At 55.0% G+C, this 21,478-nt stretch overlaps 1 protein-coding gene and 1 pseudogene across 1 annotated transcript in view; both read left to right on the top strand.

Annotated features, from left to right (window-relative positions):
- STK32C (serine/threonine kinase 32C) overlaps positions 1 to 21,478 on the top strand; it is a 75,412-nt gene that overhangs the window by 43,227 nt on the left and 10,707 nt on the right. Inside the window, exons 3-6 of the mRNA XM_061163195.1 lie at positions 17,283 to 17,434; positions 20,026 to 20,199; positions 20,921 to 20,958; positions 21,058 to 21,147. Of these exons, the coding sequence (XP_061019178.1) occupies positions 17,283 to 17,434; positions 20,026 to 20,199; positions 20,921 to 20,958; positions 21,058 to 21,147 (454 nt within the window). The remainder of the gene's footprint in view (positions 1 to 17,282; positions 17,435 to 20,025; positions 20,200 to 20,920; positions 20,959 to 21,057; positions 21,148 to 21,478) is intronic.
- Positions 17,672 to 19,978, top strand: LOC133070574 (basic proline-rich protein-like; annotated as a pseudogene).

Genomic DNA, 21,478 nt, shown 5'->3' with positions numbered 1-21,478 from the left:
TGCGTGTGCCTGCGTGTATGCACATGTGTGTGTCTCTCTGTGTGTGTCTGTGTGTACATGTGTGCACATGGCTGTGTGTGTCTCTCTGTGTGTACGTGTGTGTGTACCTGCGTGTGTGTGTGTGTGTCTGTGCAGCGGGGCCTCCCCAGCACTGTGGGCAAGGTCTGTTCTGCATTCAGGAGACTGACTTCCAGCTCCAGGCCTCACTCAGCAGGATTATCGCAGGACCTGCTGACGGGCGTGCAGAGTGCCCGAGCTGCGTGGATCAGTGGTGTCTGCAGCTCCCCCAGGACAGGCTCAGCTGAGGGGCACCCCCTGTGCAGCTTCCAAGACCACGCCGACCCTGGGCCGGGGCCACAGGCTGCTGTGCAGGTGGGGGCATCCTCGGCCCTTTTTGCTGCTCCTCTCAAAAGCCTGGACTCGCTCTCTCTGGGGCCCTGGTTACCTGAGGACACGGAAGGTGTGTTTTTACTTTTAGATCAAACGTCTGTCGCTTCCCCACCTTCTTCCTGGCGGTGGGCGGCGGGGGCAAGAATCAAATACCCGCCTTCCCAGATGGAACCTGCCCAGGAGCTGCTGCCTCCCTGCTCCCATCACGGCCGCCCCCTCGCCCCGCCTTCCTCTCCTGCCCGCCCGGCCCCCTCCTCGGGCCTCCGGCAGCCTCCCTGTGTTCTCAGGAGGCCGTGGTGTCCGCCGGGCCCACCTGGGGCCGTGTCTCACTCTGGCTTCTGTTTACACCCAGTGTTACTACTCTGATACTCAGAACAAAGAGCACTTCATCTGGAATGGAGCATTTTTAATTGGCCAGCTCAGCTGCTCTGCCATCCGCCCGCCCTCTGCCCTCCGGGGCTCCATCCTGACTCGGGAGCTCCGTTTATTCTAACCCGGGGCCTTCAGTGCCTTTACAGCCCGGCTCGTGCTCCTCCGCAGTGTCAGCTGCCCTCACGTATTCGTATTTCTCATTAAACTTTCAAGTATGTTTCATCAAGCTCAAAAATAAACTCATTGAAATTTGGGCAGGACTTATTTTAAGATTAAATGGGAGGAAAGTTGGTATTGTACCCACCTGGAGATCCCTCACATTTTGTCGTATTTGTTTGTATGTTGCTCTCATGGCTGTTTCATGTTAACTGTTATATATATCATCTTCTTTGTCACTGAGGATGGTTCTCTTTTCCAGCCTTCCTTCTGGTTTATTGGAGACGGTGGCTTCTGTGTCCCTGACCACCATCCTGCCCTCTGTCTCCCTGCAGCTGCTGAGGGCAGGGAGTGCCGGGCAGGGGCTGGGGTGGCCCTGGTCGTGGCTCACACACCCTCCCCAGGTGTGGGCAGGGGGCCCTGGCTTTGCCACCTGTGGATGACGCATCCTGGGAACAACAAGGCCCCGTCTGGCTTAACCTGGGGCATTTGGGGCTAGATATTCTCCGTGCTGAAGGGCTATGTTCCTGCTGATGCCGTCCGGGGGCAGGGGTGGGTCTGCAGAGCCCCCAGCAGCGGGCAGCCGGCCAGCCAGAATCAGGAAGTGGATATCGAGGCTTCTGATGGGCACAGCCCTGTGGGAGGAGACCACTTCCCGGGGGCCAGGCTGGGGCGTCACTCCGCAAGTCCCAGAGGGCCCGGCCCTGGACGCTGTGCCCTGCACAGTGGGCAGGACGCGCTGTTTGCCAGGAGCACCCCGGCTCTCCCCTGCACCCTGGCCCCCGTGCCCCCCAGGCCCGGTCCTGACGGTGGGTGGTTCCTGCCCCCACTGCCCGGGCCTCCTCTCACCCGCTGCCCTGTGTACCCTGCACCTCACAGCGCCCTTTTCCTCTGCTTCTGCACGAAGGCTGGGCTGCCATGGGGGCCTCTGGGGTGACTGCATCATCAGTGTTTGGGTGGGTGGGCCTGGCCACCCTCTGCCCTCCTGCAGCCCGGGCCCATCGGGAAGCCATGGGGTCCAAGGCAGGACACTCGCTGTGAAACAGGACGGGCATGGGGGCTGTTCTCCGGTGGGAGACCCGGGGCCCCTTCTCTGGCCACCTGGGCCCCGCCTGGGTGAGATGGGCACCCTGGCCTCCGGCTCCTGCAGAAGGGCTGGTGGGATATTACCTGGGGGTGAGAGGGAAGCATCATCCTCAGGGGACAGAGTGGCCAGCGCCTGGGCCCCGCCGTCACCTCTCTCCGGTTTACGGGGAAAGGACTCAGATAGTCCCAGCCACCTGAGGACTCCCCTGACCCCGATCCTCAGGCGGACCTGGGAGGTGCGGGCGGGAGGGCGGGAGATGGTTGCAGCTGGGGCAGCCTCTCGGCCACACCTCTCTCCCTGTTTTCAAGGCCCCCTGGGGAGGCCACCGCGCCCAACCTCCCCCCGCTGCCATCTGAGTGAGAAGCCTGTGCTCACGGTTGCCGTGGGAACGTCTCGGAGGATGGCAAATGCTCAGCCCGGCGGAGCGCTGCGGTGACATCTCGCTGAGTTAACACAGCAGGAGCTGTTCTGGGTTCAGTGCCTCCCTCATGGCGGAGATGCTTTGGGGGAGAGGGCGGCTGTGACTGAGGCTCAAACGTGCCGGGTTCTGGAATGGAATGCTAGCCTGGCCGTCTGCAGCCACCTGGGGCGGGGGTGCTGCTGGAGACAGCTTTGCCTGCAGCCCGTGCTTGGTTCTGGCCCTTGCCATCAGCTTCCAGCTTCCTGAGCAGGCTCTTCGTCCCTTCTCCTGAGATGTCCAGGCACCAGATCTGGATGCTGGCTCTTAGAAGTCGGTGCCTACTGGCCTTCAGCCCAGGCTCCACCTTCCCACCACACCTCAACTGCCGCTGCTTGGGTGGTCTCCGGGAGCCGTGGGCAGCATCACTGAAGGAAAGCCAGTGGTGGGCGTCAACAGCATCCTCAGGGCCCTGCTGCCCCCATCCTGGGCTGCTTGTGGTCACCACACGCACCCAGACCCGGTTTTCTCATCAGGGGCCGCCCTCATGGATCCCAGCCCTGGCTCCTTGGCCACCTGCTCCCACCGCTCTGCCCGCCCCAGCTCGCTGCCCACACAGGGCAGGGCTGACCCATGGCTACAGCCCAAGAGATGTCATGGAGCTGTCTCCATAGTCACAGACCTGTACTCCTGACCTTTGAGCAGGTTCTTGACTGGATTAGTTGGGATATAAGTTGGCTTGGTATTATCTTTAAAAAAATTAGAGTAAAATACACATAACTTAAGATTTGCCATCTTTTTAAGCATATAATTCAGTGGTATTGGGTACATGCACATTATTGTACAACCATCACCACTTCATCTCCAGAGCTTTCTCATTTTCCCAACTGGAACTCTGTTCCTCATTAACACTGTAGTCCCCCCGCCCACCCCCACTAGCCCTTGTTGTTCAGTCGCTCAGTCATGTCCAACTCTTTGCAAACCTATGGACTGCAGCATGCCAGGCTTCCCTGTCACTCACCAACTCCTGGAGTTTACCCAAACTCTTGTCCATTGAGTCGGTGATGCCATCCAACCATCTCACCCTCTGTCGTCCACTTCTCCCACCTTCAATCTTTCCCAACATCAGGGTCTTTTCCAATGAGTCAGTTCTTTGCATCAGGTGCCCAAAGTATTGGAGCTTGAGCTTCAGCGTCAGTCCTTCCGGTCAGTGTTCAGGGTTGATTTCCTTTAGGACGGACTCAGCACTGGGAACGTCTGCTCTCCTCTCTGTCTCTAGAGTCAGGCTTGTCCACACACCTGGTGAGCTGGGATCACATAGGGTCCCTGGCGGAGCGCGCGTAGCCTGAGATCCGCAGGGTTCACCTGGGCTGCAGCTCGTGTCAGCACCTCCTTCCCTCGGAGGCTGGACGGCGTCCTGTGACGTGGGTGGACCGCACTCCCTTCTCTGCTCGTCCCCTGATGGGCGGGCGCTGGGATTCCTTCCGCCTTTCCCTGGTGTGAATCAGGCTGCTGTGAACGCGGGAGTGTGAGCCTCTGTCTGGGTCTCTGCCGTGAGTTCTCCTGGGCACACGCCAAGTGATGGGACTGCTGGGTCACACGGTGGCCTGTGATGTTTTAATGGTAGAGCTTTGGTTTCTGTTTAGGTCTCATTTACTGGTGGCTCAGTGGTAAAGAATCTGCTTGCAGTGTTGGAGACCTGGGTTCAATCCCTGGTCGGGAAGATCCCCTGGAGGAGGAAATGGCAACCCACTCCAATATTCTTGCCTGGGAAACTCCATGGACAGAGGGGCCTGGTGGGCTACAGCCCATGGGGGACACGACTGAGTGACTTAACACATTGGCCTGTTCAGGATTTCAGCATCTTTCATGCTCAGTTTGGATCATTTTCTTCACTGCTGTTTTGTTCCGCTTTTTGCTGGTTTTTCCGGGTGCAGTCGTGTGTTGACTGTGAGATGAAGGTGCCCTGGGTTGGGACAGGCCCTTCACCGCCGAGCTCGCGTGCGGGCGCCAGGTCTGGAGAGCGTTTCCCGAGCTGAGCTGACGGCGCGTCCCCGAGGAACCAGAGGCCAAGATCTGCCTGGGAGCCCAGGGGGCTGGATGCCTGGGGTGCAGCTATCTTCACGTTTTACTTTGCTCTCAGTATTTAGAGAGCCTCCTCTGTCAAATGTAGCGGTTATGTAAGATCCTTGCGTGACGCCAGGTTCAAATCTGTGTTCAGGCAAGTCTGGCCTCAACTGCTGCTCCTTCTGTCCTGTTTCCGCCTTCCTCCCACAAGTCCTCCCTCTGAGAAAGCTTGGTTTATATCCCCACTGGCTTCTCTCTACCGCGTTCACGGGATCTGCTTCTTAGATGCCCGGCAGCCTGGTGTTCACACTCCTTCCACACTCTGCTTTTGACTTGACGGTGTTTCTGGGCATCATGCTCATCTGTGAGACCACCCGTCTCTGCTCCTCGGGCCATACAACTGGCCCTGAGGCGTGTGTGCAGATGAGTTTCTGCGGCTGCAGCAGCTCAAACACGTCACCCAACAGTTGTGGTGCCGGACGTCCAAGCTGGGTCAGCTCTGGGCTACGGTCGCCGTGGGGCAGGGTTGGTCCTTCTGAAGCTCTGGGGGGAGCCTGCGTCTGCCTCCTCCAGCTTCCAGGGGCCTCCGCTCCCTGATGAGGACACTGGGGCCCCCTGGATCACCCAGGACAACCCCTGTTCTCAGCATCCTTCACGTCACCCCAGCAGCAGCATGCCTTTTGCATTCGCAGGGGCCCTTAGGGATGCAGGGCCCGTTGACCTGCGCCACACGTGTTCCCGGTGAGCGTCAGGCTGTGCCCCAGCTTTGAGGCCGCTGGCAGGGCCGCAGGTACCATGCCGCACGCGGGGGAGCCGGCCGTCTTCAGATGGGCTCCTAGAGGCGGGTGGCGCGGGTGGCAGCTGGATGCGGTGTGATGCTGCCAGACGCGCCAGCCCTCCATGGGGCCTGTGTTCCCCGGGGCCCCCGCCCAGGGCTGCTGCCAAGGCTGGGCCTCTGCCAGCCCGATAGGCAAGGGGGTATCACGAAGCTTTACGCTGCATTTCTTCATGAAAAGCCGGTTGAGCGTTTGCTTTTTCCTTCGTCACGTCTGTTTCCTTATTCATGTTAAACCTGTTATACATCTGGAATTGATTCTGACTTAGAGTGTCATGAATGGGCCATATTTTGTCTCTTTTTATGTAGCTATTCAGTTATTCCAGCACCATATTTGAATCAGAAGTCTACTCTCCCCATAAATTTGGGAGGCTGCCTGCATCACATACTGAACGTCCTTATGCAGGTGGGCCTATTTCTGGGTTTTATATCCGTCCCGTGGCCCGCCCGTCTGTTCCGCGGTCAGACCGCACATTATCAGAGAAGGTTTATGTAACATGCTCTGATACCTGACAGGCTCATGTCCCTGCCTCCTTCTGCTTTTAAAGTTTTTTTCTTGGCTATTTTTGCTTGACTGTCTTTCCCTATGAATGCTCTGACCAACTTGTCAGCTCCAGGAACAAAAAAAAAAAATCTGAAAAACGTGAACTGCATTCAATTAAAATGGCAATGGCCCTGCCATTGGTTACCGACTCTTCTGGGTCATCGGTCATTGGGGTTTCCCAGGGAAAGCCCGGGGCTGCCCGGGGACCCTCGGATCCCCAGACTTTATTCCTTTTCACGCCTTATATCCAATTCCATTTCCTCTTTGTCTGCCTTAAGTCGATTATGGGAGGAAGCAACTCAGAAGCGAGACCAGTCCCATCAGGAAGTGGGTTCATGGGACCCACACTCACAGCCTTGGGGGCTGCTCACAAAGGCAGAGGCTTCCGGCCCTTCCATCGGTGCTTCTCCGTGTGACGTGGGGCCAGGCTGCCTCTGCTCAGGGAGACGCTGGACCCCGGGCTCTGACCTGCCACCACTGGAGCCATTCCACCATCGGGGCCTCCTTGGAGGGAACGAGCCCATTCAGCCTCTTCCGGCCGGGTCACTGACCATCTAAAGCCCTCATCAGCTGCCCCACCTGACTCTGCAGGGAACCCCCGGCCCAGGGCTCAGACAGCTCCGAGTGTGCCCGATGGCTGCAGGCCTCCAAGGGCCGGTCTTGGGCCGGCAGGGGCTGTGCTGCCCATCCCCGGGCCCGGGCTGGCCGGTGTGCAGGAGGTCAGGGTGTTCTCACCGCCCGGCCAGCTTGGAAGACGTGTCCCGCGGCAGCTGTGACGAAGCACACGCCTGGGGGGTCTCCCACAGTCCCTCCCGCAGCTGGAAGGCCGAGTCAGCAGGGGAGGGGAGCGCAGGGCTGGTGGCCAAGGTGGAGCTGGCTCTCACCCCTCCGCCTGCAGGGCTTTCACCTGGGCCTGGGAATTAAAGTGATTTAAGTCAAAGGACATTACTTTCCCAACAAAGGTCCATCTAGTCAAAGCTATGGTTTTTCCAGTAGTTACATATGGATGTGAGAGTTGGACTATAAAGAAAGCTGAGCACCGAAGAATTGATGCTTTTGAACTGTGGTGTTGGAGAAGACTCTCAAGATTCTTGAGACTGCAAGGAGATCCAACCAGTCCATCCTAAAGGAGATCAGTCCTGGGTGTTCATTGGAAGGACTGATGCTGAAGCTGAAACTCCAATACTTTGGCCACCTCATGCCAAGAGTTGACTCATTGGGAAAGACCCTGATGCTGGGAGGGATTGGGGGCAGGAGGAGAAGGGGACGACAGAGGATGAGATGGTTGGATGGCATCACCGACTTGATGGACATGAGTTTGGGTAAACTCCGGGAGTTGGTGATGGACAGGGAGGCCTGGTGTGCTGGGGTTCATGGGGTCACAAAGAGTCGGACACGACTGAGCCACTGAACTGAAGTCAAAGGAACAGAGGCATGCAGACACATTTGTTTAATGTAAGTTTGGCGTGACACGGGAGCCCTCATAAGGAAATGAGGACCCACATTCCAGGCAGAACCTGGACGTTTTGTGCCGGCTTGGACAAGGTGGCCACTTGGAAAGGTAACTGGAGTCTGTGGGAGGCTGAAGAGGGAGGAGAGATGTTCTAACAAGGGCCGTCTGCACCGAGTTCTCCTGGCCTTAATTTCCTGTCCTGAGGATGAGGTTGTCCGCCTGGGGTGATTCCCCAGTGGGAAGGAAGGGGAGGGAAGTTGCCTTCCTGACCCTGCCATCTTGTGAGCGGTGTTGGCTGGAGATGATCGTGAGCAGAGAGCATATTTCAGGGTGTGCCCCAACTCTGCTCACACACGCGCACACATGCACACACACACACACACACACACACACACACGCCCGCCCAGGAGGAGTCTCCGCTGTGAACTCCATCTCAGTGAGCCAGTTTCTCAGTCCTGAGAGCAGGTCAGTGTAGTTAAACAGTCACGTCTCATGGGCCCCAGGTGGGGGGTTGGGGGTGGGCTCCCACCCAAGTGAGGCTTCTGTGTGGTCTGAGCCATCAGTGCTTAATGAGCGGCATTTCGGTGGAAACAAAGGAAGAGTGAAGATTGCAGGTTAAGCCAAACATCGACCGGGTCGGACCAGAGGGCGGCCAGCTGGGGCGGCGTCCAGGAGGGAGACCCCCGGGCCACGCTGGCTGGGGGGCTGGGGGCAGACCCCGGCGGCTGCAGTGCGTTTCCTGGGCCGCAGTTGGAACATCTCTGGTGACAACGTCGGGTGAGCTCTGAGGGTGCTGCACCCCACCCTCACAGATGTCCACATGCAACCTGCGGGGGTTCTCTGAGGTTTATATGGAGCTGTCCCGCTTCAGCGAGTGGGGAAGTTTTCACGTCTCGTGATTCCACATCAGAAGGGTGGGAGATGAATTGGAAACGTGAATTACTGGCAGATGTGCCCATTCAACACCCCACAAGGTGAGCTGTTCTCTCCCTGAAACAGTTCTCTCCCTACACGCACCCGCATTCTTCTTAAAGATAATCAAAGATTAATTTGTTTGCAAAACCAGTCTGGTCTCGTTAAACATGACCTGATTATTGACATCAGTGCAACAAGAGCAGGTTGAACACGTAGGTCCTTTTAAGGTCCTTTTAAGCTCCTGCTTTGCTGACTTCTGTGAGGAGTTCCTGATCAGACTTTTAAAAGCCTCTTGAGGCCAGAAGCTAACTGAGCATCTCTTCACCAGACTGTGCCTTTAACACTCACAAATTTGGGTGAGTTCCTCACTTCTCAATGTCCCCATGGTATCCTGAGATTCCCGGGACCTGCCAAGAAGTGACTGTAGTCCTCTATAACGTTGCAGACCCCGTAAGGCAGGCACCAGGCTGGAACTTGACAGGGTTTTTACAAGCATTGCTCCACAAGGTCAGCCTTAGTCTCTGGTCAAGCCTGATTTGAGTTGTTTGGAATTGTCGCTGTGAACATCTTTGTCCTGTGCAGTTTCCCTGCACATCTACTTGGCCATCAAAGATAAAATAATTGGTTGACGGCTTGGTTTGACAGTTGGGTTTCAATGCCGTAAAAGTCAGATTGCAAACTACACTGGAAAATGATAACATGTCAGTCAGCAAATCCTCTGTGGTCTCAGCCATCCCTCCCACCCATCAAAACCAGAAGTTTCCAAACTACAGCTAACATCAGAGGGGTGGTGAGTCGTTCAGCACAGTCTTGGAGAGCACTGATTATCGATTCTCAAGCTAACTTAGATACAGTCTCATGCCTTCTTTCCCCAATGTATTGTGCCATGCTAGAAGTTGGCAGAAAAATAAGACAGGCTCTTCCTAGTCCCCACAAGGAAGTGGTTAAGTGATTCTTGATGAGCATATATTTCTTGAAACCCTTTTGGTGTTCGATGGTGGAGAACATGACATAGACAGAATTTTGGTACTTGGCACAGAATCCAGCCAAGTAATACGAGGACTGAGCGTGTGAGGGATCATTTCCACGTAACCCAGACGTGTGCCACAAGTTATGTACGCTCCCTATATTGTTAAGAACAGCAGCATCCTTTGTCCGATCATTTCAATTCCAGGGAAATCTCAGTTTTTAAGACCGTAAATTTATATCCAACATTAAATCCTGAATCCTTAATGATCAGTTGACTTTAACAAAAGAAGTATCATCACTTTCTCTAAAACACACTATAATTATGAATCTACACTTGTTAAATGAGTTCAATTTTTTTTGGCCATGCCACAGGCATATAGGATCTTAGTTCCCCGACTAGAGATCGAACCTGTTCCCTCTGCCCTATAAGCATGGAGTCCCAACCAGTGGACCACCAGGGAAGTCCCTATTTTTTGTATTTTTATTTTCACAGTAAAATCCTTAAAAATTTTTGTTGTTAATTTTCATGTTTCATTCAGTTCAGTTCCATTGCTCAGTCGTATCCGACTCTTTGTGACCCCATGAATCGCAACACGCCAGGCCTCCCTGTCCATCACCAACTCCCGGAGTTTACTCAAACTCATGTCCATTGAGTCGGTGATGCCATCCAACCATCTCATCCTCTGTCGTCCCCTTCTCCTCCTGCCCCCAATCCCTCCCAGCATCAGGGTCTTTCCCAATGAGTCAACTCGTGGCATGAGGTGGCCAAAATATTGGAGTTTCAGCTTCAGCATCAGTCCTTCCAATGAACACCCAGGACTGATCTCCTTTAGGATGAACTGGTTTGATCTCCTTGCAGTCCAAGGGACTCTCAAGACTCTTCTCCAACACCACAGTTCAAAAGCATCAATTCTTCGGTGCTCAGCTTTCTTCACAGTCCAACTCTCACATCCATACATGACCACTGGAAAAACCATAGCCTTGACTACACAGACCTTTGTTGGCAAAGTAATGTCTCTGCTTTTTAATATGCTATCTAGGTTGGTCATAACTTTCCTTCCAAGAAGTAAGCGTCTTTTAATTTCATGGCTGCAGTCACCATCTGCAGTGATTTTGGACCCCCCCCCAAAAAAAGTCTGACACTGTTTCCACTGTTTCCCCATCGATTTCCCATGGAGTGATGGGACCAGATGCCATGATCTTTGTTTTCTGAATGTTGAGCTTTAAGCCAACTTTTTCACTCTCCTCTTTCACTTTCATCAAGAGGCTTTTTAGTTCCTCTTCACTTTCTGCCATAAAGGTTATGTCATCTGCATATCTGAGGTTATTGATATTTCTCCCGGCAATCTTGATTCCAGTTTGCGCTTCTTCCAGCCCAGCATTTCTCATGATGTACTCTGCATATAAGTTAAATAAGCAGAGTGACAATATACAGCCTTGATGTACTCCTTTTCCTATTTGGAACCAGTCTGTTGTTCCATGTCCAGTTCTAACTGTTGCTTCCTGACCTGCTTACAGGTTTTTCAAGAGGCAGGTCAGGTGGTCTGGTATTCTCATCTCTTTCAGAATTTTCCACAGGTTATTGTAATCCACGCAGTCGAAGGCTTTGGTGTAGTCAATAAAGCAGAAATAGATGTTTTTCTGGAACTCTCTTGCTTTTTCGAAGATCCAGTAGATGTTGGCAATTTGATCTCTGTTCCTCTGCCTTTTCTAAAACCAGCCTGAACATCTGGAAGTTCTCGGTTCACGTATTGCTGAAGCCTGGCTGGGAGAATTTTGAGCATTACTTTACTAGAGTGTGAGATGAGTGCAATTGTGTGGTAGTTTGAGCATTCTTTGGCATTGCCTTTCTTTGGGATTGGAATGAAAACTGACTTTTTCCAGTCCTGTGGCCACTGCTGAGTTTTCCAGATTTGCTGGCATATTGAATGGAGCACTTTCACAGCATCATCTTTCAGGATTTGGAATAGCTCAACTGGAATTCCATCCCCTCCACTAGCTTTGTTCATAGTGATGCTTCCTAAGGCCCACTTCACTTCACATTCCAGGATGTCTGGCTCTAGGTGAGTGATCACACCATTGTGATTATCTGGGTCTTGAAGATCTTTTTTGTACAGTCTTCTGTGTATTCTTGCCACATCAATATCTTCTGCTCCTTTTAGGTCCATACCATTTCTGTCCTTTATCGAACCCATCTTTGCCTGAAATGTTCCCTTGGTATCTCTGATTTTCTTGAAGAGATCTCTAGTCTTTCCCATTCTGTTGTTTTCCTCGCTGATTGCATTGATCGCTGATCATGTTTCATTAAGTCCCTTTAAATGTCCCTCTTTTTATTATTTTATCTTTTATGGCAAAATTATATTATGGCCAATTGTCTCTGCTTGCAGCAAAAATTCTCATGTTGAAAAAACCCAGAACCACCGCATCATTTTAAATACGACATTCCAGCCAAAGTCTGGTAACATAACCAATGTTTTAAATTTAATAGGAGAACATATTCTACTGACCTTATATAAATAACTGTATTTTCATGAAAACAGGATGTTTAATAAGAGTTTGTGAATTTTAGAGGGAACAGATTGGGAGAGAAGATAAATGTCTCAGTTCTGTTTACAAAGGTGTAATTTTCCAGATTGCTGAAAGCTAATAGCTTAAGAGAAAGAAAAATAATAAGCCTGGAAAGCAAACATTAGAGGACCAGCAGTGCTTCAAACAAAAAGTCATAACAATGATAATCATCTTCATGAGTTAACGTAGTCCCGTGTAATTAATTCTTGTTTTCTTTAATCTCGGATTAGCAGTTTTAAGAACCCATCCTGGTGGGAAGGTGGTCCACCTTCCAGGGTATGGGACGCTGATTCCCTCCCTGGGCGGGGACCTGAGACCCCACAGGGTACCAGGCAGCTGAGCCCACACCCCATGGCTCGGGAGCCCCGCAAGGCAGCTGCTGAGGCCTGCTCGCCCAGAGCCCGGGGTCCGCAGCAGGAGAGGCCCTGTGACGGGAACCTGTGCGCTGCGCCGAAGACCCTGCGAGCCGCGGCTGAAGACCCGATGCAGCCAAAATAAATCTAAAAAATAAAAAAGGGTCCGTCAGTTTTCCCACTAGAGTTTAGACAGGCTCACCAAGTTCAATGGTATGATCTTAGTTACCAGAAACCTGTATTCTAGGGTCTTTATCAAAGTCCTTTCCATGAACTTTTTAAAGATGAAGGGTTTTTGTCTGCAGTTGATTGTAAAAGCTTTCAGGGAAGATCAGAGATGAAGGGTTTTTGTCTGCAGTTGATTGTAAAAGCTTTCAGGGAAGATCAGTGAAACAGTAACCATCTGTAAGTGGCTAAGACTGAAAAATAACCATGGTCAAAGATCTGATGAGTTTATTGCAAAAATTATGCAATTATGGAAATTTGTTTTTTTCTGTTGCATATAACAATTTTGTGATGGTAATTGGAATTATGACTGACAAACAGTCATTGTGAGGACATTGAAAAACTTCTAGGCATTTTATATAACTTTGGAAGCTTACATATAAGTAATATATATCCATATAAATATAGTTTAGGGAAGAGTTACCACCAGTTTTTATTTAACAATGTTTTCTATGTAACTTAACTTATCAAATAAGCCTAGTTAGTTTAATAGCTCTGTTTTTATAAGGCAAGATAACAAATCTTTTGAGATTCTCTAGGGTTCCTTAAAAATCCCAAACTTAGTTAGAGGTCAAAGAGACCCTATTTCATGGTTGATATTGGAAAGTTTGTAAAAAATGTCAAAGGGTTGAAAATATGATGAAATTATATTGCAGGTCATTGTGAAACAATATTTAGCCATTGAACCAAAGTGATAAAGATTCTAAAGGCAAATATAGGAAGTCACAGATTTGAGGAAAAAGAAAACTTAGTTCTTTCAATATTGAGAAGATGCACTTTTTCTAAGTAATCAAACACCCGATAAAGACAGCGTGAGGCTCAGGAAGGTGTTTGGACAAGACGCAGAATCTGTTTTGTAGGCAGGTTACTTAGAAGGTGGAGAAAAACCTTCTCAGATCTCTTTTTGATAAACATCCTCTTTGTGTCCTCCTATGGGAAGACTAGATTTAATCTTTGCAGTATCATGGCTATTCCTAGGACTAGAAAAATAAGCATTACATAAATTATTTCTAAAACTCTCAGAAATGTAGAAACCTACCCAAACGTTTTTCGAGCTCATGTGACCTGGGATGATCTTTGGCAAGTAAACGCTAAGCCTTTTTTTAAGTGTATGTATCTGCTTTACTTCTGACTGTGCCGGGTCCTCACTGCTATGCGGGCCTTGCCCTGGTTGTGAGACCGGGCTGCTCTAGTTTTGGGGCGTAGGCGCTCGTTGAGGTGGCTTCTCTTGTTGTGGAGCACAGGCTTCAGGGCACACGGGCGTCGTCGCTGTGGCTCGCTGGCCTCAGAGTGCACGCTCAGTCATTGTGGCCCACGGCTTAGCTGACCTGCAGCTGACCTGTGGAATCTTCCGGACCAGGGATTGAACCACTGGCCCTCACATTGCAACACAGATTTCTTAACCAGTGGACCACCAGGGAAGCCCAGTTCAGTTCAGTCGCTCAGTCATGTCCGACTCTTTGCGATCCCATGGACTGCAGCACACCAGGCCTCCCTGTCCATCACCAACTCCCGGAGTTTACTCAAACTCATGTCCATTGAGTCAGTGATGCCATCCAACCACCTCATCTTCTGTCGTCCCCTTCTCGTCCTGCCTTCAATCTTCCCCAGCATCAGGGTCTTTTCCAATGAGTCAGCTCTTCACACCAGGTGGCCAAAGTATTGGAGTTTCAGCTTCAGCATCAGTCCTTCCAAAGAACACTCAAGACTGATCTCTAGGATTGACTGATTTGACCTCCTTGCAGTCCAGGGGACTCTCAAGAGTCTTCTCCAACACCTTAGTTGAAAAGCATCAATTCTTTGGCACTCAACCGGAGAAGTCCAGTAAAAGCGAAATCTTTAAATGGATATCTCCTCTAATGTGACTCTAAACCAGTGAGCCTAAAACCCACCAGCCTGTTGTGACCTCACCATGGGCCCCAGAGAGGGCACAAGAGATGCAGGCCTCCCCGAGATCTAGGGCTTCTCCCAGGTCAGCCCAGGAGAGCAGAGACCTCTGGGTCACAGGGAGCCAAACGCAACCCAGTCTGTCCTGAATCTGTGCTCCTGGACCAGCCACGCTGGAGGCTTCCCAGCCCAAGCAAGGGGGTGGGGGGACAACTGCACAGGCCGTGTGGCCCCAGGTGACCCGTGTCACACAGGAGACGGGACAGCACGCGCGTTCCGGGCTGGTGTGCGTCGACGGACGGCCCACGGGCTCCAGACAGCAACCCCCAGGGAGAGGCACGTTCACAGACCAGCTCTAACTCTTGTCTTCCTCCCAGTAGGCTGTGCCTGAACGGGAAGAGCCAGGAAACAGCCCTGCCTCCCCCCCCGAGGGCTCCCCACGGAGACCCCGCGGCTCCGGGCGGCTCCCGGAGCCCTCTACAGGGCTCCCTGCTCTCACGGTCCTTTTGTGCTCTCCAGAAACCCCCGGGGAGGCAAGATCTGACCTCTGCACGCTTGGGGTTTGGCTGGAATTCAAGATGAGCTGAGAACATTCCAGAACACAGAGCCCAGATTCAGGAGGCCTGGGTCCCTCTCACGCTCCATCCATCCTGGCTTGCCTCTGGCTCGGAGGAGCCCTGAACTGCGGGGCTGGGGCCCTGGGAGCGGACTGTGCTCGGCCTAGCCCCTGGCATCCCTCCTGGGGAGAAGACGGCACGTCACAGCCCCGGGCAAGAAGCTGAGTACCCCAGACCCTGACCTCCCCAGAGCTGGGCGTCCAGGCCCTGCCGTGGAAGCCTCGGGTGTGCGCGGGGCTGCCAGATGGGAGGACAGGACTCCTGGCCGAGCGCTGGGCTCTCTCCTCGGCCTCTGTGCACCGACGGGGCGCTGAGTCGCCACGGCAGGCACCGGTTTCTCCTCGTCCCCATGCTGAGAGCGTGGGCTGCTCTGGGGACTCCCGCCACACCGCCCGGGGACGCCGGACGGCAGCTCTTCCTGAATCGAATGGAGCCTCAGCCGACAGGCCCCGGAGCTGAACCCAGGGCAGGGGTCAGCTGCCGTTCACGCTATTTACCCTTATTTTCATTTTGAAAGTTCCAACTGGCTTTCAAAGCAACCGTGTTAAATGCCATCTGGAAAATGCTGCAGGTTAGGGGAAAAAAAATCGCCATCCCGAGACGGCGCCCCTTCTGGGCTGCGTCCTGCCCCTCCCGCATGGCAGCCCCACGTGCCCGCCACCGCCTCCTGCTCTCGGGGCAGGCCTGGCGCTCAGCGTGCACGCCCTTCCGGCCCCGTGGGGCGCAGGGCCCCACGCTGGGCAGGGCCGAGGATGCTGAGGCCAAGAGCAGCCCAGCAATGCCCTCTGGGTCCACAGACCTCAGTCCCCAGAGGGCCCCTTCCGTCCCCAGGCCCCCGGTGGGCAGCTGGGGGCTCTCTGGTCCCAGCACCTCACTGCACCTAAATGATTGGGCTGAGCAGCGGGTCCGGGGCCGTGAGCCCCGCTGGGTGAAGGAGGTGCCGCCTGGCCGCACCCGCAGCCCTCGGGCGCAGTGTCCAGCGAGCAGTGGCGTGGCTGGGTGTGTGATCAGGAGCTGGCTGGCGGCCGGAGCAGGGCCTGATGTTATTCTAGGATGCGGTGTTTCTGCGTCCGTCTGAGAGGGAGCTGGGGCCTGGCCTCTAAGCAGTGTCAGGATCTCACTTGAATTTCTGGCTCACGTCTGCACCACAGGCCCATTCTCGCACCCTGGTTGGCGGCCTACGAAGGCAGCGCTCGACCACCAGGGCTCCCAGCTCCAGGCCGAGGGTGGGATGGGCTGGAGTTTCGCACTTGAAAAGGCTCGGGGGCCTTTCCCTGCAGCTGGGGTGGGGTGGCTCTTTCAGCTGCCCCGGGGGAATCACCAGGGAGTGTGGACACCGGCTCCAGGGGTGGCTCTGACCTTCAGAGCTCCCAGGGGGTCGGCCAGGCTGACGGTCGCGGAGTGGGCCTTGGTCCGCTGAAGCTCTGGCGTCCCTCTCCCATGACCTTGGCCAGGAGCCCCCGTTAGCAGCCCACCTGCCCCTCTGGTGATCTGGCCTCCAGTGGGTGTGGCTGCACTCTATCCAACACAGTCCTGGAACCACAAGGGCCAGGTCCCTGTTTGCTGTCTGACAGTCTGCATTCCTGGGTGACATTCTCAGGCCAGGCTGGGAACACAGAGACCTGGGGAGGAAAGCACTTGAAGTGAGGCCCTTGCTGTCCCCGGGCAGATCCAGGTGGGCGTCACCACGCCAGGGCTGCCTCCGGGGAGAGCGCCCCAGCCCTCCCAAGGGCCACTTTGCTGAAATGAGAGGAAAGATTCAGAAAGACTCATTGCCCTTAGATGGGTGGCCTGCTGGGTAAGAGGGGCCTTTAGGAGCCTTGGGGTGTGGCCACCTGCCTTGGCTTCTCTCCCGGTCTGGGTTCTGGCAGGGCCCAGAAGGTTCGGTGACTGGCTGTCCATCGGCCCACAGCAGACCTGGCCGCTTGGAAGGCAGTGTTTTGTGGCAGAGTGGACAGCGCTGTCTGGTAACCCACCCCCGTCTGGGTCCCTCAGGGCGCCTGGAGCACTGGGTGGCCACATTAACGTCCAGCTGCTGCTATAACAAGTGACCACATGCTGAGTGGCTCAAGACAGCACACATTTATTCTTGCATTGCTGAGGGCCAGAGCCCTGGCCTCAGTTTATCTGGGCTGAATCAAGGGCCCTGCAGGACTGTGCTCCCTCGGAGGCTGGAAGGGCGAGTCCATCCCTCTCGCCCCCACCCCCGTGTCCCCGAGCTGCAGCCCCTCCAGGCATCATGTTTCCTTCTGCGTGGACCAGATCGTGTCCCCAGATGCACCTGCTGCAGCCTGGCCCCCAGGGCGAGGGGCTTTGTGACGGGCCGGGTGCTCAGCTGCAGTCTGCATAGGAGACGCGGCCCCCCAAAGACAGAGAATCCGGCGGTTTCTGTCACGCCTGCCGCGCTGCTGTCCTGGCGGTGGGGCTGACGTGCCCTCCGCCCCCAGGTGTGCATCGTGCAGAAGCGGGACACGGAGAAGATGTACGCCATGAAGTACATGAACAAGCAGCAGTGCATCGAGCGCGACGAGGTCCGCAACGTGTTCCGGGAGCTGGAGATCCTGCAGGAGATCGAGCACGTCTTCCTGGTGAACCTCTGGTGAGTGGGCCGGGGGCACCCCCTCTCCTGCCCCAGGTGCCCGCCCCCCACCCTGCACCCTCACAGTGCCCCCAGGGCCAGCAGCTGTCCAAGTGTCCACACACACACACACACACACACACACACACACGCATGCATGGACCACCACCGTCATCATCACCACCATCACCACCACCATCACCATCATCATCACCACCACCATCACCATCATCATCACCACCACCATCATCACCACCATCACCACCACCATCACCACCATCACCATCACCACCATCACCACCACCATCACCACCAGCACCATCACCACTACCATCACCACCATCACCATCATCACCACCATCACCACCACCATCACCACCATCACCATCACCACCACCATCACCACCATCACCATCACCACCACCACCACCACCATCACCACCACCACCATCACCACCACCACCATCACCACCATCACCATCACCACCATCACCACCATTACCATCACCATCACCACCACCATCACCACCATCACCATCAGCATCACCACCACCACCACCACCATCACCACCACCACCATCACCACCACCACCATCACCACCATCACCATCACCACCATCACCACCATCACCATCACCATCACCACCACCATCACCACCACCATCACCATCATCATCACCACCACCATCATCACCACCATCACCACCACCATCACCACCATCACCATCACCACCACCATCACCACCATCACCATCAGCATCACCACCACCACCACCACCATCACCACCATCACCATCACCACCATCACCACCATCACCATCACCATCACCACCACCATCACCACCACCATCACCATCACCACCACCACCATCACCACCATCACCACCATCACCACCATCACCACCACCACCATCACCACCATCACCATCACCACCATCACCATCATCACCATCACCATCATCACCACCATCACCATCACCACCATCATCACCACCACCATCACCACCACCACCATCACCATCACCACCATCACCACCATCACCATCACCATCACCACCACCATCACCACCACCATCACCATCACCACCACCACCATCACCACCATCACCACCATCACCACCATCACCACCACCACCATCACCACCATCACCATCACCACCATCACCATCATCACCATCACCATCATCACCACCATCACCATCACCACCATCATCACCACCACCATCACCACCACCACCATCACCACCATCACCACCATCACCATCATCACCATCACCATCACCACCACCATCACCACCATCACCACCACCATCACCATCACCACCACCATCACCACCACCATCACCATCACCACCACCACCATCACCACCATCACCACCATCACCACCATCACCACCACCACCATCACCACCATCACCATCACCACCATCACCATCATCACCATCACCATCATCACCACCATCACCATCACCACCATCATCACCACCACCATCACCACCACCATCATCACCACCATCACCATCACCACCATCATCACCATCACCATCACCACCACCATCACCACCATCACCACCACCATCACCATCACCACCACCATCACCATCACCATCACCACCACCATCACCACCACCACCACCACCACCATCACCATCACCATCACAACCACCATCACCATCACCACCACCATCACCACCATCACCATCACCACCATCACCATCATCACCACCATCACCACCACCATCACCACCACCACCATCACCACCATCACCATCATCACCACCATCACCATCACCACCATCACCATCATCACCATCACCACCATCACCATCACCACCATCACCATCACCATCACCACCATCACCACCACCACCACCACCATCACCACCACCACCATCACCACCACCATCACCATTACCACCATCACCATCACCACCATCACCATCATCACCACCATCACCATCACCACCATCACCATCACCACCATCACCATCACCACCACCACCATCATCACCACCATCACCATCACCACCATCACCATCACCACCATCACACCATCACCACCATCACCACCATCACCACCACCATCACCACCATCACCATCACCATCATCATTATCACCATCTTCACCATCTTTACCACTACCACCACCATCACCACCATCACCACCACCACCATCACCATCACCACCATCACCATCACCACCACCATCACCATCACCACCATTACCACCATCACCATCACCACCATCATCACCACCACCATCACCACCACCATCACCACCACCACCACCACCATCACCACCACCATCACCACCACCACCATCACCATCATCACCATCACCACCATCACCATCACCACCACCATCACCACCATCACCATCATCACCACCATCACCATCACCACCACCATCACCACCATCACCATCAGCACCATCACCATCACCACCACCATCATCACCACCATCACCGTCCTCACTATCACCATCACTGGGAGTGTACACTGCGGCACAGCCTTGGGTCCAGGGCCCTTGCACGGGGGGCGGGTCAGATGTGGCGGGAGCCGTGACCCCAGTCGTCCAGCCGAGCGTGTGCCAGGCGCCCGTGTGCCCTCAGGTACTCCTTCCAGGACGAGGAGGACATGTTCATGGTGGTGGACCTGCTGCTGGGGGGGGATCTGCGCTACCACCTGCAGCAGAACGTGCAGTTCTCAGAGGACACGGTGAGGCTGTACGTCTGCGAAATGGCGCTGGCCCTCGACTACCTGCGCGGGCAGCACATCATCCACAGGTGCGTGCACGCCCGTCGGGGGGCCGTCCTCACAGGCCCCCCGGGCGCCTCGCGCTCTGCCCTGCCCTTGCCCGCACACCTGCCCCAGGTGCGGGACCCGGGCCCACCAGCGCCAGCTCTCAGTCAGCCCCCAGCTGCACGAATGAGGCCCCCATGGGGCGGGTCATGTCTGACCGGTGAGGCCGGGCACAGGGGGCCGGTGCCTTCACTGGGGGCCGCCTTCACCTGCTCTGATAAGTGCAGGACTCCCTCCCCCGCCCCGCTGCTGGCCTTGCGCCCATCTGCCACGTCCCTGGCAGATTCAAGTTAGTTTTAGCATCTGAAGGCTGATGAAATGAGGAAAGTAAAGCTGCGTCCACAGGACGAAACACAGAATCCCACGTGGTATAAAGTGCAGCAGACATGATTTCTGCAGCTCTTCCGGGGACGCTGATCTGGTTGTGGTTCGGGCACGAACGATTCCTGACCAAGTGCCAGGAGATCGGGAGGCCAGCTTGGCCACGGGCAGACCCGGGGCTCTGAGAGGCCCTCACCAGGCGCCCAGGCGAGGGGGCTCTGCTTCTGTGTTCTGGGCTCTGGCGCCCTCCCTGACCAGTGCTGGGCTCTCTCCCACTGCGGCCCCGGCAGAGGAGGGGCTGGGCTCCTGGGGTCCCTCTCATGGGAAGCCCCTGTCCCGCCGGCATTTCTGGCCTCACCTCCCTGCTCCCTGCTCCTTTCGCAGAGACGTGAAGCCTGACAACATTCTGCTGGATGAGCGAGGTGAGCCGCAGCCAAAGCCTCGGGGGGTGGGAGGGGCCCACCTGCAGGACACGTTCCCCCCGGACCGGACAGTCGTGCTGAACTTGTCTTTCCTCACAGGACACGCGCACCTGACTGACTTCAACATCGCCACCATCATAAAGGATGGTGAGAGGGCGACCGCGCTGGCCGGGACCAAGCCATACATGGGTGAGCTCGCCCCGCCCGGCCCACAGCCCCCCACCAGCCCACCGGCTGGCCTCCCACCCCAACCTGTGGCTGGGGGGTCGGGTCCCTTCCCTAAAGGTGCAGCAGCAGGTGACGGGTCAGGCTGCTTGACCCGTTCAGGGGACTCTAAGTGACGGACGTGCGCTGTGGGTCTGGTCACGAGAGTGCGCTCAGCCAGGGGCCTCTCAGGTGGTGCTAGTCGTAAAGAACCCGCCTGCCAGTGCTGGAGACATAAGAGATGCGGGTTCAATCCCTGGGTCAGGAAGATGCCCTGGAGGAGGGCATGGCAACCCACTCCAGTGTTCTTGCCTGG

Source organism: Dama dama, chromosome 15 (genome assembly GCF_033118175.1).
Source record: "Dama dama isolate Ldn47 chromosome 15, ASM3311817v1, whole genome shotgun sequence".
Lineage (NCBI taxonomy): Eukaryota > Metazoa > Chordata > Mammalia > Artiodactyla > Cervidae > Dama > Dama dama.
This window is presented reverse-complemented; position numbering and strand designations above follow the sequence as displayed.